Below are 15,112 nucleotides of genomic sequence, written 5' to 3' on the forward strand. Positions count from 1 at the left end.
GGGCAGCAGTATGTGGACGGGCATTGTCATCCAATAACACAACACTTTTTGACAGCAGTCCTCGGCGTTTGCTTCGAATTGCAGGCTTCAGCTTGGCTGTAAGCATCTCACTGTAACGCGCACTGTTTATTGTCGTGCCCCTTTCCTCATAATGTTCCAGTACTGGGCCTTGTGAGTCCCAAAAATCCGTAAGCATCAGTTTTCCTGCAGATTGTTGGATCTTGAACTTTTTTTGCTGGGCGAATTTTCCATTCCATACTCTGCCGTTTACTCTCCAGCTCGTAATGATGGATCCATGTTTCGTCACCAGTGATGATTCTGTCTAAGATGTCCATACGCTACCATAGCGATCCAAATGTTTTTGGCAGATGTCCAAGCACGTTTGTTTATGCAGCTGTGTGAGTTGTTTTGGAACCCATCTTGCACAGACTTTATGAAACCCAAGTCTGTTGTGGATAATTTCGTAGGCAGAACCGTGTGACTAATTTGCAGACGATGTGCCACTTCATCGATAGTTACTCATCTTTCTAAGAAAACCATGTGATGTGCACGCTCAATGTTTTCCTCATTTGTGGCGGTAAATGGTCATCCGACTCCTTCATTGTGTGTAACACTTGTGCGACCATTTTTTAATTTTTCAATCCATCCGTAGACACACCGTTGCGGCAACACACTGTTCCCATACTGTATCGAAAGTCTTCAATGAATTTCGGCCTCTGATACTCCTTCTGACCACAAAAAACAGATCGCTGAACATTGCTCTTCTTTGGTGCAAACAGAAAGCGGAGCAGCCATGGTAACGGCAGGGCAGCGATAATAGAACTAATCTAGTAGTATCAAACCTGCAAGACATAACAACATCTAAACCACGCATGCGTCATCGCAACACGACAGTATTACTAACATAAACAAAAATATAATTAAATTGCGGATAATAATTGACTTATCCTCATATAATTTTGTACAATTTTGCTGTCTACATTCCACAGTTATTTTTAAAGCTTTTATTACTAATATTGTAATTAGATTCATTTTTAATTATTTTATCTATTTTTTATTGTTAATGTAGTTTTATTATTTATTAGCATTCCACAATTATTTTTTTAACTAGTGTTTTTATTATTAATATTATAATTAGATTCGCTATTAATTTTTTATATATTTTTTGTTGTTAATGCAATGTATTATTAGCTTTAAAAGATGCTTTTTATAATCCTAAAAATTATAAAGCATTTTTTATTTATTTTATTGTTGTAAATTAAATTTTTGTTTATATTTATATTCATTGTTTATTAATGTATGTTTTACATTATAACCTTTGGCATCTGCTATATTTTTTATTAAATAAAATTCTTTTTAGTTAGCTGAATATTATCTTCTGTATAGTTTATTACTCTAATAATCAATATTACATGCAGTACAGTATGTTGTTAATTTATGGTGGTGTCGATGTATTGATTTATTTTAATTGTTGTTATTGGTAATATTTGTTTTTGTTATCTACCCAAACCTTATTCATTTGTATCCTTTTTTTGTGCTAATATCTAAAAAGTTTGTTATTCATTTTTCCTTGTAAAGTGCAAATCCATTTAATATTATAAGTATTATTTTGTGTTACATATTGAGTTATCTATTGTGCATTGCCTAATGGTTATCAGCTAATCTAATCTGTAATTTTTTTTGTACTAGTAGCATTGGTAATTATTTCTTCCATATTATAAAGATACTAGCTTTGACATGGTACTTGAAACTAATTGTTAAGCCTGCTTTGAAAAAATAGTAATCATCATTAAATGTAAAATAATTTTTACTTATGCAGAACTTTAATATATTATTTCATTAATAATAATCGATTGATTTATATTATTTTTACTGAATATTTCTTGTATTAAGTAGCGGTATAGATCATATGTGTAACTAGGGTGGAGCGCTTGCTCCCCCTTGCTCATTTCACATTTTAATTAGATCAATTTTTATGGTACAATTCATTTTTTGATTATTGCCTAAAAATGTTCAATTTGGTTTAAGTCTGGGGAGTTGCTTGGCTGAGTAGTTTTTTAATTTTTATTGTTTGACAAATTGTAGGTTTTTTTGGCAGTATGGCATGGTGCAAAATCTTGATGGAACACTGTTGCCTTGTGGGAATTTGTTTTGAAGTTGTGTCATTACCCTTTACTCTAGAATCTTGATATATCCATCACTTTTCAATTTACCAACCACTGGAAAAATGAACATGGAACTTCAAATGAGAAACAACCTCAAAACATTATTTTCTGAGCCAGCGTTGTATTTTCATATGATGCTTTTCTTATATATGGAGCCCTTTGCCTCTGAATATAAAAGTGACTTTTGGAAAACATAACATTTTTCTAATCTTCTTTGTTCCAGTTAACAGTTGCCCACAAGAACCTTTCTTTTTTCACATTGCTGGTCTTAAAAGCTGCTTTTTAGCTGGTTGATGAGCGTTTCGTCCAGCTGAATGAAATCAGTGTAACATTTATCACGTGTAAATCTGTTCCACCGACTGCTAATTCTCGATTTAAGTCCACAGCAGATAATTTTAAACCAAATTTACTTTTTCTTATTAATAACAGATTCTGTGTTGGAGTAGTTTTTCTTTTACAACCACATTTGCCTTGACTTTGAGTTAAAAGAAATCAATTTTTTTAAATTGTTTTAAAATAGCATTTGCTCTGTCCCTAGTCCAACACTCAGAAGCTATTTGTCAGGTCGTACTGGTGTGCTCAGAAAAAGAAACAAGTCATGAACACCTTCTGAGAGTTATGTGCATTATTATATGTTCAAGTCACAGAACAAAAAATATGAAAATATGAAAACTGGCATAAACTTTCACAAAACACTATTTATTATATGAAAATTGATAAATAACCAAAGAATAAACCTCACATTACAACTTAAGGAATGGGTGTGGTCAAGCATTATAGCTACAACATAGCAATAAATAGAAAATTTCATGCTTGAATTAATTTGCTGCATTCTATTGTACATTTGTAGTTTCTTATACTGGGAGTTGTGTTAGATATTTTTACCATAGGAAACTAAAATGGCATGGTGATTGATTTCTGTTGGTTTTTTTTCTTTTCTAATTCAGTGCTATTTCTAATGTTGATTATATTTTTAAAGTTTAAATTTTCTTTAAAAAAATTTGATAGAATTTTTATAACAATAAGTTGAATTGATATTTAAGGTTTTTTTTTAAGTCCAAAAAATGTAGGAGCTGATGATTTTTTTTATTTTTATAGATCATTTTGTTTTCTATTAATTCTTTATAATTATTTAATGTTTTAGTAAGCTTGTTTTAAATTTAATAGTAGGATCATTTTGTAATTTTTTATAAGTCTTGTTATTTAAAAATGGATTAATTTTACTTGAGTAATTATCTTTTTGTATAACAACTGGAATAATTACTTTTATTATCTACTTTTACTTATTGCATGGCTAACCTACTGTTTAAATAATTAATGTTTTATAACTTTTTTTATGTTACTTATATGTTGTTAGATTATTTCTGAAGCAATTTCTTTTATTTATGAAATTTTATTAGTTGCATTTTATAAATGACCAGTATCAGCATTTTTGATCTTACGTCTTTTTTTGCATTGATTCAATAATAGAGTTAATTTTAAAATATCAATATCAATATTCTTTTAACTTACGTGATTAATATACACTATACTAAAAAATATTATAGTTTATGTTTTAAAGAATAAGTAAAACTTGAATCTGATCGGATTAAGGCAATAGTTTATTTAGTTTAAGCTATTCAACTTATATTTAAAAAAGATACGTATTCAAATTATGGTGTCAAATAAATTTTAGTAGCAGCAGAATAGTTCAGTTTATATCAGTATGAGTTTGTAAACTCACTTTTATATATGTTTAATAATTTAATTGTTTTTAGTTTAATTTTCACTGTCACTGAATAGTTTTGATGTCATGTGGCAACTTTGAACCTTGTGGTAGCCTTGGAAAGGGCCATTAGTGTGTGATGAATTAGCTATGCAAAGGGCTGTTGAGGCTGTTTTCTGGCAAAGTCAGCTTGGCTCAAGGGGTAGTAGTCAGGGAGTTGTAACTACTGTTGGAATCGGACTGAGCCTCCCCTCAGCAGCAGTTGGGTCCCCTCTACAGCATCTACTTAAGTAGAGGTCTCTAGAGTCTCACAATGTTGTATTGGCATGGGTGTCTTCCGCCAGTGCAACTGAGGCGCTCCCCAAGCACTGCTCATCTGGATCCATGTTCTGTCAATAGCAGACTTCATGCCAGATCAGCCAGGCTGCTTGGGATCTTGTGGTATCTGCTACAGTATCCTATGTTGGGGGCCGGCCAGAGGATGTCTTCCTTCTTCTGCTCCTGGTGGTGGTCAGCGAGTGAATGCTTTTGCAGAACTAGGCTTCTCCTTATAAAGCTGGCCAGTGCGTAGTCAGCTGGCTTGGCAGGAGGTACATATGTGCAGGCGCGTGTAGGTGGACTGTAACTTCCCCTGACATCCACTGGCTAGCGTCGTGTTCTCCAATAGTAAGCACAGCATGTGGTAACAGCACAAGGTGTTGTGATGAAGCACAGATCTACAAGTACTAAAGCATGGAAGGAAAATAAAGGAGTAAGAGAAAAAATTAATTGTTATAAATGATAACTTGAGATATAATTAGAAGATAGAGGAAGGTATTTCTTTACATAATTGATAGTATCATCTCAGGAGCTGAAAAATACTCCACTTTACCATTCAGTTATTATGAAGTAGGAAAAATTAAATTTTGTTCAGGGTTCCCTTACACCTGGAAAGACAGGGAAATTGGTTTGGGTCAGGGGAGTTTTTGAAAATAGTCCAAAAGTAAGGGAAAATTTTAGTAAAAATCCTTTCAAGCGCATGTATTACTCACAGAATTTTGTATGTTCTGTGGATTGTTAAAAATCCATGATCTGGAAACGAGATAAGTAATTCTTTTTAAAGTTTTAATTATTTTCAAGTAACTGTGCATAAATATTGCACCTCAATTGAATATTTAGTTTGTGTTTTAGTTTCTATGTGAAGTTCATTTGTATTTAATTATTTTATTACTTGTTTTTCACCTTTCTTTCAATGTTAATTTATTTTATTTTCTAGTTCCTCAGTGCAATCAATCAGAAGTTATGTCCTTCTTCATTTTATAGCGTGCACATATTACTTTTATACATTTTTTGATTTCACTTTCTGATTTCTTAGTTTTACATCCATTTAATTTTATATTAATAAAAAGGATGCATATGGATGGCTATGGGTATCATGGAGGCCATATTAAATAATGAGAATTTGTTCATCTTCCCTTCTTGATGCAATAAAATGTACTGAAAGAAAGAGTTACAGTTCAATATATTGAGGGTCAGGGAAAATTTTGGAAACAGGTCAGAAAAAATGAGGGAAATTGAAAGTGAAATTTCTATGGGAAACCTGTTATTAAAAAAATGATGGTAGTTAATGCTGTTTGATTATAGCACCTGCTTTGGAAATATTCTTGTTTGCCACATGATGAACTGAAGTCTTCATACTGTTGTACTATCAAACAAGAATTTTTCTTTTTATTGAAAAGAACTGCATACAGACAAATTGTTGCCATAGTAAAAGAGATTTTTAAAAGAAGTCTATCATTCAGTGTATTTACATGTATCTCACTTCAAGTTTCCAGTCACATTACTTGAAGAATTTTACATAAAGATCACCACTACCATCCTCATAAGGTGAAAATCATTGATTTTGTTAAGTCAATCATGTACATTGAGGCACCATTACTGCAAAATAATTGCAAATACTGTAAATAATTTTTCAATGATTGAAAAGGCTTATTTCCACCTTCCAATCTTTTTTATTAAGTAAAACTTTGCTATTGAGATAAAAAAAATCCTCAGATGTAGTCATTCCATAATCAAATGTGACTTTGCAGACTGCTGCTAACAGACCTATCAAAATAACCCACCGGGTTGGTCTAGTGGTAAATGTGTCTTCACAAATCAGTTGATTTCAAAGTCGAGAGTTCTAATTTTCAAATCCTAGAAAAGGTAGTTAGTTACTTTTATACGGATTTCAGTGCTAGATCGTGGATACCCGTGCTTCTTTGGCGGTTGGGTTTCAATTAACCACACATATCAGAAATGGTTGACCTGAGACTGTACAAGATTACACTTCACTTACACTTATACATATCATCCTTTGAAGTAATACCTGATGGCGATTCCCAAAGGCTAAACAAGAAAAAAAAGACCTTTCAAAATGGTTGTTAGGGTTCTTTGAAGGCAGTTCAGTAATACTGTTCTGTTAACTTCACAAGAAAGGTAGAAACATTTCTTGTATTTTAACCAGTTTGTAGTAGAAAATAAGTGAGAACAAAGTTGTTTTTAATAAAGTGATGCTGTCAACCATATTGAATGACTTGTTTTGTGAAATTAATTTTATATCAAAAACTATCTCTCAGAAAGAGAATATTTTATGGTCAGCCAGATTGCTAGACCTGCCTAAGAGTATGCGGAACAAAATGAAAATTACCTACAGGATTTTTTTTATTTAAAATTATTAAAAAAATGTTTGTTAAAAATAGGCTGGAGTACTTTAACCACATTCAAATTTTTTTTCTGCTAAGATGGGCATAATTTTTGTATTGAGTACAGTTTAGCTAATTTTTAGTTAAGTTTTGTCTTAACTAAATTATTACACATTGATGCATTTCGGATTTATTCCATTTTCAAAACTCACTGTAGAGTACAGTGAATTTTGAAAATGGAATGTATCTGAAACATGTCAACATATAATTTAATTAGATGAAGCTAAGAAAGGTAGATACTGTACTCAAAAAAAATCTTCACATCATGAATAAACTAAATATTGTTTTATAGACCGTAATCAAATGTGTGGTTGAACTATGTAAATAATAATTTTACAATTGATACATAAATATATATATATTTTTTTTTTTTTTCATAGCCAATCGTAAATATTATAATTTGTATAATATTTTTATCACATTGAACTTAATGTGAAATAAAATTACAATTATTTATTTCTGCTGTATATATTGAATCGCACAACCAAGATTTTTGTGGTATTGGCTGGGGAAATAATTTATTTAGATTAGTTTTAATTTATATTTTTGTATTATAATAATAATAATAATTTAATTCGGATTTCAGTTGCCCTCCACGCTCTTTCTTACCTGCACTATGTCGTATATTCCTTGATGAATGTGCACCAGATAATGTTCTGGAAGTTACTGCTAGAGCGATTACTTACTACCTTGATGTTAGTGCTGAATGTACAAGAAGGATTGTGGCAATGGAAGGTGCAGTCAAAGCGATTTGCAGCCGACTGGTGGTAGCCGAAGTTGCTTCAAGAACTAGCAAAGATTTGGCAGAACAGTGTATTAAGGTATTTCATGATTAATTTTCATGCCAACTTCCTTTTAATCCTGTAGAGGTTTTGATCAACAGTACAGTGTCAGATCATCAGTATTTACAATATAGATTGTATAGAGGTGTAGACTGTATGTCCTGAATATACAATCTATACAGTTTTGTGGAGATAGATGTTTTTTATTTGTTGATTTTTTTAAGATTTTTTTTTTTACTGTTGTTTCATTTAGTATTGTTATTAATATTTGTAAATAATCATCAGTTAGAGTAAATTAACAGAGTCCACTGGTTAAGAGATATCTGAGCTCTTCAGTCGATCTTCATTCTAGATTTTCTGTTATTAATAAAATACAAATGTTTATTTTAATGAAAATCTTTCATTTACTACTTTGTTATTTGAGCCATAACTGAAAGCAGTTGAACTTTATGATTTTGGAACTAAGAATATAATAGATCAATGTAGTCAACATAAGTTGAAATATACCAGTGTTATACCATTTAATAGTACCATTTTCAACATGTGTTGGATGTACAATACAATACATCATAATTATTCTTCTCAAATATGTTACACACAGAATAAGTAACAAAAAAATTCAAAATTTTGTAATATCAGAAAATTTTAATTTTTTGAAAGTAGTTATTAATTTTGATTCACTTAAGATTGTTATCCATCATAAATTTTAACAAGTATGTGGGCTATATGATTAGCTTTTATTTAGAAGTTAGTAAGTATTAAAATGAAAATGAATACTGAAGATGGTCTAAAGGCCAAAAGATGTATACTCTATGTTTCTACTGTAATTTATATACAGGTGTACCACAAAGAAACTGAGAAACTTTCAGGATGTGTTCTAATGATGAAAAATTTGTTTTCAAGTCATGGTTAGCAAAATATTTTGCCTGGATTTCAACTCTTCTAATAGCAAGTAGCCCTACTGAAATTTTTGAGATCCAAATTAAGGAATAAAATTGGTGGTTTCTTATGTAATTTGAGTTGGGAAATAGAATGTCCCAGAACTGTGTAATTCCAGTAGTGTTCAAGATATCCAATGTAAAACATAAAATTTGGTGTCGAAACAAGTTTTCTTTAGGTTGTAGTACAATAGCTTTGTTAAATGTCTAATAAATGCAGAAAATTTAGTAACAAAACTTGTACAGAATTTAATTCTGAAAAGTTAATGTAAATACAGCCAGTAAAAAGTAAAAAAAAACTTTTAAAAATCTGTTTTTTATTAAAGCAAAACAGACAGAAAATTGTACTGTTCTTTCTGTATCTAATAAATATTAATCTTAATATAGCAAAACAAAAATAATAAAATACATAAAATAATAAATGGTAACAGAATAACAAACCTCAGTTACAATAATTATTTGAAATTCCTCCTTTACAATGTACACAGCACTTTGTCTGAAATAAAATATTTCCAGTGCCTTTCTGTATCATCTCAGGATCGTTTCAGATGAATTCAGTAGCATTTTGTATTTTAAATCATATCAATTTTACAATCAAGTTTGTATTTTTACTTCATTGTACAAAGTAAAGGAGCTATTGTGATTGCGAAAAATTTCATATTTCAATGGAAATAACCATTTTGATCATCCAAGAAATCCATATTGAGTAGTTTTATCATATGTATGTATCTTGCATAACTCAAATATGATTAGCCGTAGGCTGTTGAAATTTTGGATGCTGACTGTTAGTTGCGCACCTCCTCTTTTGACTGCAATCGACCACCAAAAGTTTCCAAAAAATTTGGATTTTGGACTTTTTCCTAACTGCAGTAGTAAGCTCTCATTGAGAACAACAATATATCATAAGTGGTATTTTTTTTCATTGGTTCCAGATTTATAGCTGAATGAAATGTCTGGATCTTACAAGGGGAAGACACATCAGTTTGAATCAGACTTCATACACATATATATTTTTATTAACTTTTTTTTAAATTTAAATATATTAATTTATTAATAATTATTAACCTCTGATTGTAAAAAAAGACAATAAATAATAATTCAATAACATCAACAAAAAAAAAAAAAAAAAAACAAAAAAAAAACATGAAAAAATCAATATTAACCTCGGATTGTAAAAAAAAATGCAATTAATAATAATTTCAATAACAATAAAAAAAATTATGAAAAAAAATCAGAAGTTATTAGTGAAATAAAATTGTATCTTTTCATTTTAATTCAAAAATTTTACAGAGGTTAATTATTATTAATAGATCAATATAATATATTTAAGTTTAAAAAAAATATATGTATAATGAAGTCTGATTCAAACCGATGTGTGCATGGTTACGGATTCGACACATTCTCACTTACACCATGTAACTACTTGAGCGATATGAAACAAAGTTAATATATAAACTAATATAAAATGCTGATACAGACGCCACAAAAAGTCTGGTGCAATATGGTGTTCACCATAATGCAATTGTATAGCTAGCTGCCCACTTTATTAAAGAATTAGAGGATCGTATTTCACTTTCTAATGAAATAAGTTTAAAGGAAGAGTAGCAAAAAATGTGTGTATTTAATAGGCATACAAGGAAGTCATGTGATGTCTACATCAGATTTTTTATTTCTAATTAAAGTTGAACTTCTCAAATTTGTGTTTAATTTTAATAGACGTTATTTACACCATTTTTCCAGAATTAAATTCTTTAAAAAGTTAACTAGAAATTTTTATTTATTAGTTATTTTATTCTAAACCTAAAAAAGTGTATTTTCCAACAAAACATCTTCATGTTATATCTTGTTTTTCGTAAAACCTAAGTGAGATAGAGCTGGTACCACTTTATTCAATTTTTTAAATCAAAATTGATAAGGAGGCACCAAATATACCCCAAGAACCGTTTTCTGACCTATGTTTACATTTTTTCTTATTTTTGACTATAGAATCATCTCTCACAAGATTGCAGTTTAGAATTATCCCTCCTCACTATCACCCCCCCCCTCTCACTCTGTGTGTGCATGCGCGCATTTGTATAAAATAAAAAATAAGTAAATTTTTTATGAATAAAATATGTATATATATATATATATATATATAAAACTACATTTATAAATTTTTCTACACAGCTATAAGTTGTACTTTGTGTTTGTTTTTATTTACGTATAATATTTATGTATTATATACATTTTCACCCACCCTCATATTAATATTCAGAGTAAAACAACTCTTGCTATAATTTTTTTTTTAAGGAAAATTTGAAAAAATGTTAAACAGGAAAACATTGTAAATGTGGAAATAAAATGAAGTGTCTCTTTCTTGGGTTCAAAAACAATAAAATCTCTATTGTTTCTGTACTAATAGAGGGTAGAATATAAATATAAAATATTATTTTCTCTGCTGAGTAGTTCCTGTGATGGTTATTAAGCAACCAATCATGAAGAATTACAAATTTTTAGTTTATAAATCCATAAGTGGTTTTTTAATCCTGTGATATTTTTTAATTTGTGGTAGTGCCATTTAAGTATTAACAATTTTTTCAACAGTCCATTAATTTTCATTAACTTTAAATTGGATTTTTTTATTTCAAAAAGGGATAACAACTATTTTGTGCTTACACAGAGGTTAGGGCTGTAAAGGTATATGCTTGGAAGTTGAATACTGATTGTCTATTAATGAAAAAATTTCCACTTGCTTGTAAATAGTGCACATGAGTGATTGTTATTAATCCTCTTACAGTAATTGTCATGTCAGTTGTCAGTTGTCAGATGATTCTTTTACATTTTTCTTGCTGTAGAACAACTAAGTGAAGAGAAAATTGATGATCTCTCAACTTCTCTGAGACATTATTGCGAATGATGCTAAACACTAATTAATGATTTACATAGGAATTTTCATGTCCATAAGAAAATTTGAAGGAAAAATAAATTATTTGTTCAAATGACTCATTTTTACATTAATTAAAACAAGAAAATGCTTTTACTAATTGAATGGTTAAAGTAACAGTTTGAAATTTAATGGATAATTGAATAAAATGACCTACCTTGTTTAAATATTTGAATAGGAATGGTGCAGTAGTTCTTTAATGGCTTGTGATCTTAGTCAAGCTATGAAACGAAGACTGAAAAATTGTTTTTTCTATTTCCACAACAAAAAAATTAAGAAAAAGTAAAAGTTAAAAAACAACAACTAATGTGGAATAAAATATTAGTCAACTCCCGATTATCTGCTTTAATAACCAGGAAAAGGATCGTGGATAATCCAAAATCGTGGTTGACCCAAAAATAATATTTAAGGTTACTGTGGGTTGGACATTTTTGTAATTTTTAGATTTTTGTTCTAAAATGTAGTTTAAAATTTCCTCTTTCCAATGCATTTGAATCACCTATCTGTGTTTTATGATTTTTTTCAACACATTTTTCATTTCTTTACAAAATGTTGACTTTCAGCTGTTTTCATTTATTTTATAGTTTTTCCTCTTAATTATTTTATTCTACTGTACTTGTTTTTAAAGTTAGTAGCATTGCTTCTCATTAGTTTATAACATAACCTTATTGAGGTGAGTATAATATTTTATTGTTATCTTACTTGATTATGTTTTATTAGAAGTGTGCTGATGTGGATATTATTTATTATTATCATCATCATTATCATTCTTTATAGTGTAAATAGTTATATTTTTAATCTAATATGCCTAGATTGAAACGTGGTCAAAAAAACTAAAAGGTGGGTTCAATTATAAGACTACTAGTAACCCTTTACTACTATGTAAAGGGTTACGAAAACCCTTTCTTTAATTGAAATTTGTAGTTTGTGTAGCATAATAATATCGCACAATGAACTAACTGTTTTTCTCATATCCACAATGGTACTGCATTATCATATTGAAAACAAGCACACATTCATATAGCAAATGAATGAAGGAATACAACCTAACACAGAACAATGAAAAAACTTTAATTTTTAGCTTCTTTATAAGTTGTTATTTCTTTATCTCTTTCTGGGTGGCATTGTAGTTAAACCGCTCATGGGTAATTGAGAGTTGACTGTTTATAAAATTTTATATGTTTTGAAATCATATGATAGTTTGTTTTTATCTATCTTATTGAGTTCTTCAAACTCAAGGCTATATAGATGATTAGTGAATCTTATGTACCATTGTACTTTCTTTTTTTTTCTTTAAAGGTGCTTGAGTTGATATGTACGAGAGAGGCAGGTGCAGTATTTGAATCAGGTGGTCTGCATTGTGTATTATCATTCATTAGAGATCATGGTGTCAGAGTCCACAAAGATACTCTACATTCAGCTATGGCTGTTGTGTCAAGACTTTGCACTAAAATGGAACCAGCTGATCCATCACTTCCTGCGTGTGTTCAATCGTTATCCACTCTTTTACGTCACGATGACACTCATGTTGCCGATGGTGCTCTTCGTTGTTTTGCATCTCTGTCAGACAGGTACTACATTAGATTATATATTAATTTGGATAAGCTTGTTTTCTAAATTAACATATTTTAATTGGGCTGATATTTTGTTATTTACTTGTGTGTAACATTCTCAGAATTCTTAATAAACAGTAATTTTATTTATCAACATTTATCTAATAAATAGGTTACAGCTGTTGAGAACAGTTTTAATTAAATCGTGCACTGATTTATATACAGGATGATTCATGCACTTTCTGAGCTTATTCTACTAGTGAAAATAATGAAAAAAGTTCAAATAAACATAGATCTAAAATGCTCAGTTAGCAAGTTACAGCTAGCAAATGATTTTGTCCTGATTACTAGACAGAAAGTGAAATAAAACTATCTGAAATTTTGGAACCCAAATTATCACCATAAACTTGATGGTTTCTCATGGTTTTTGACCCAACAAATTGAATAAAACGGGTTTCAGAACCATATCTCGAATAGTTTTCATAATATAAAACAGCAACATCTATTGTCTAAAAACATGTTTTTTTATGCTTATAATACAAAAATGTTATTAAATTACTAATGCATAAAATTTATTATCAAAACTTTTAGAAAATTTAATTCTGAGAAAATCGATGTAAACTTGACTAATAAAAAACAAATACAAGTTTAAGAAATTAAAATTTATTAACTATTAACACTCAACCATTTGTAAAATTTTAAATTTTATAAACTACAGAAAATGAAGTTAAAACAGTTGATACAGTGTTATAAAAAAATAAAAATATAATTGATGCATTTAAATAATGTTTCCAGTAAATTTTCAAAAATCTGTCCTATTTCAGTACATTTGGCTGCATGCTTTCAGATAACTTAGCGTTGCTCTCCATAATTCTGTATGGTGGCATCTGTAATATGAGCATTCAACTCTTCATGCATATGTACTTTTCTCTTGCAGAAAATACTTTTCATCCAACCTCACCCACAAAGATCTAACTGTGTTAGATCAGGTGATCTTGGGAGCCAGGGGTGTGGTTTGCCTTGGCCAGTCCATCATTCTGGAAATTGCTCATTTAAGTATGCCAATACAGCATGTATGTTAGTACCTTTGTGCTGAAAGTACAAGATGACACAAAAAAAGGAACTGGCAGTACCGCTTAATGAGGAGGTAACCCTGCTGCTCAGTCATCGTGATGGAGGAGTGGAATGGTCAACAGTGTGGTTTCATTATAAAAATGTTATACAAATCGAAAGATAGTTTGGAAGGTGTACAGAGGGAGTTCAGAAGTTCCTGTTTTTTTGTTTCATTAAGGAATTCAAATGAATGTTTGAATTTAGACGTCCTGGGAGAATGAATGATCCAATTTAGCTGATCGTAAAGTAGACTACACCACACATTGACACTAAATCGGTTTTAGAAATTACATTCTATTGTATGTGGAGTGATTTCTGCCAAAGTCTGTTGATTTTAAAGGTTATTTATTGATGCCACTCCAAGTTGAATCTCATTAGAAAATAAAATGAATTTGTGCAATCTGTGATTAATATTCAACCAGTTGCAATATTACAAAAGAAGAGGAGGCCAAAATCTCTTGGTTGACGATTTTGTTCTTGTCGATTATGGTAAGTAGATTACACCCTATACTGGAACACTCCAAACTGGCAGGGAAGCCGTCGTGTACTAACACTTGGACTGCACTGATTAGCCTCAATAATGTTTTCTCAATATCACATCATAATGGGAAAAACGGTCGTAGGGAGTACTAATGCTGGGAAATGTATCAGCCCCTCTTAGTGTTAGAGTTAGAATATTCCACTAATTGTTTTAGGATTTGGAACTCTGCGGTTAGGGAAATCTCTTTGATATTCTGCAGTACAGCAGTTGCATTTCAATCACTTACCCCCTGTTGCTCTGCTGTATGACACACACACACTTAATTAAACTACACTGGACTGGCAACATTTCACAGCAGTTATGCAGAACATGCCATACACTGATGGAATAAAATAAAATGCATTGTTGGCCAGTTGATTTCTTTGGTAACTTACAAAATCATAGTTCTTAAATTTTCAATTTCACAGTGAATTCGAGAAAGATATATAAACTTTATTGTCTGAATAACATTAATACCGGGTTTTTTATTTTATTTTTATCTTTAATAAAACACTTATCTTCATATCATTGCACTTTGTAGAAAAGCAAACATATTTTGTGCCTGTATTCTCTTTGTTTTCATACACTAGGCAGTAGTAGTATAAAATCAAATTTCTTAAACTTGTTTATTGATTACTGGGCTATTTTACATAAATTTTCTCAGAATTATATCCTATAGAAGTTTTT

General features: G+C 30.2%; 1 protein-coding gene across 14 annotated transcripts in view; it reads left to right on the forward strand.

Annotated features, from left to right (window-relative positions):
* The window catches only part of Ufd4 (ubiquitin fusion-degradation 4-like), a 280,366-nt gene that overhangs the window by 55,995 nt on the left and 209,259 nt on the right, over positions 1 to 15,112 (forward strand). For all 14 annotated transcript variants that reach the window (XM_075368433.1, XM_075368435.1, XM_075368434.1 and 11 more), the window contains exons 4-5: positions 7,180 to 7,414; positions 12,539 to 12,810. In XM_075368433.1, coding sequence (XP_075224548.1) covers positions 7,180 to 7,414; positions 12,539 to 12,810 — 507 coding nt within the window. The remainder of the gene's footprint in view (positions 1 to 7,179; positions 7,415 to 12,538; positions 12,811 to 15,112) is intronic.

The sequence above is a fragment of the Lycorma delicatula genome, chromosome 6 (assembly GCF_047948215.1).
Source record: "Lycorma delicatula isolate Av1 chromosome 6, ASM4794821v1, whole genome shotgun sequence".
In the NCBI taxonomy this organism is placed as follows: Eukaryota; Metazoa; Arthropoda; class Insecta; order Hemiptera; family Fulgoridae; genus Lycorma; species Lycorma delicatula.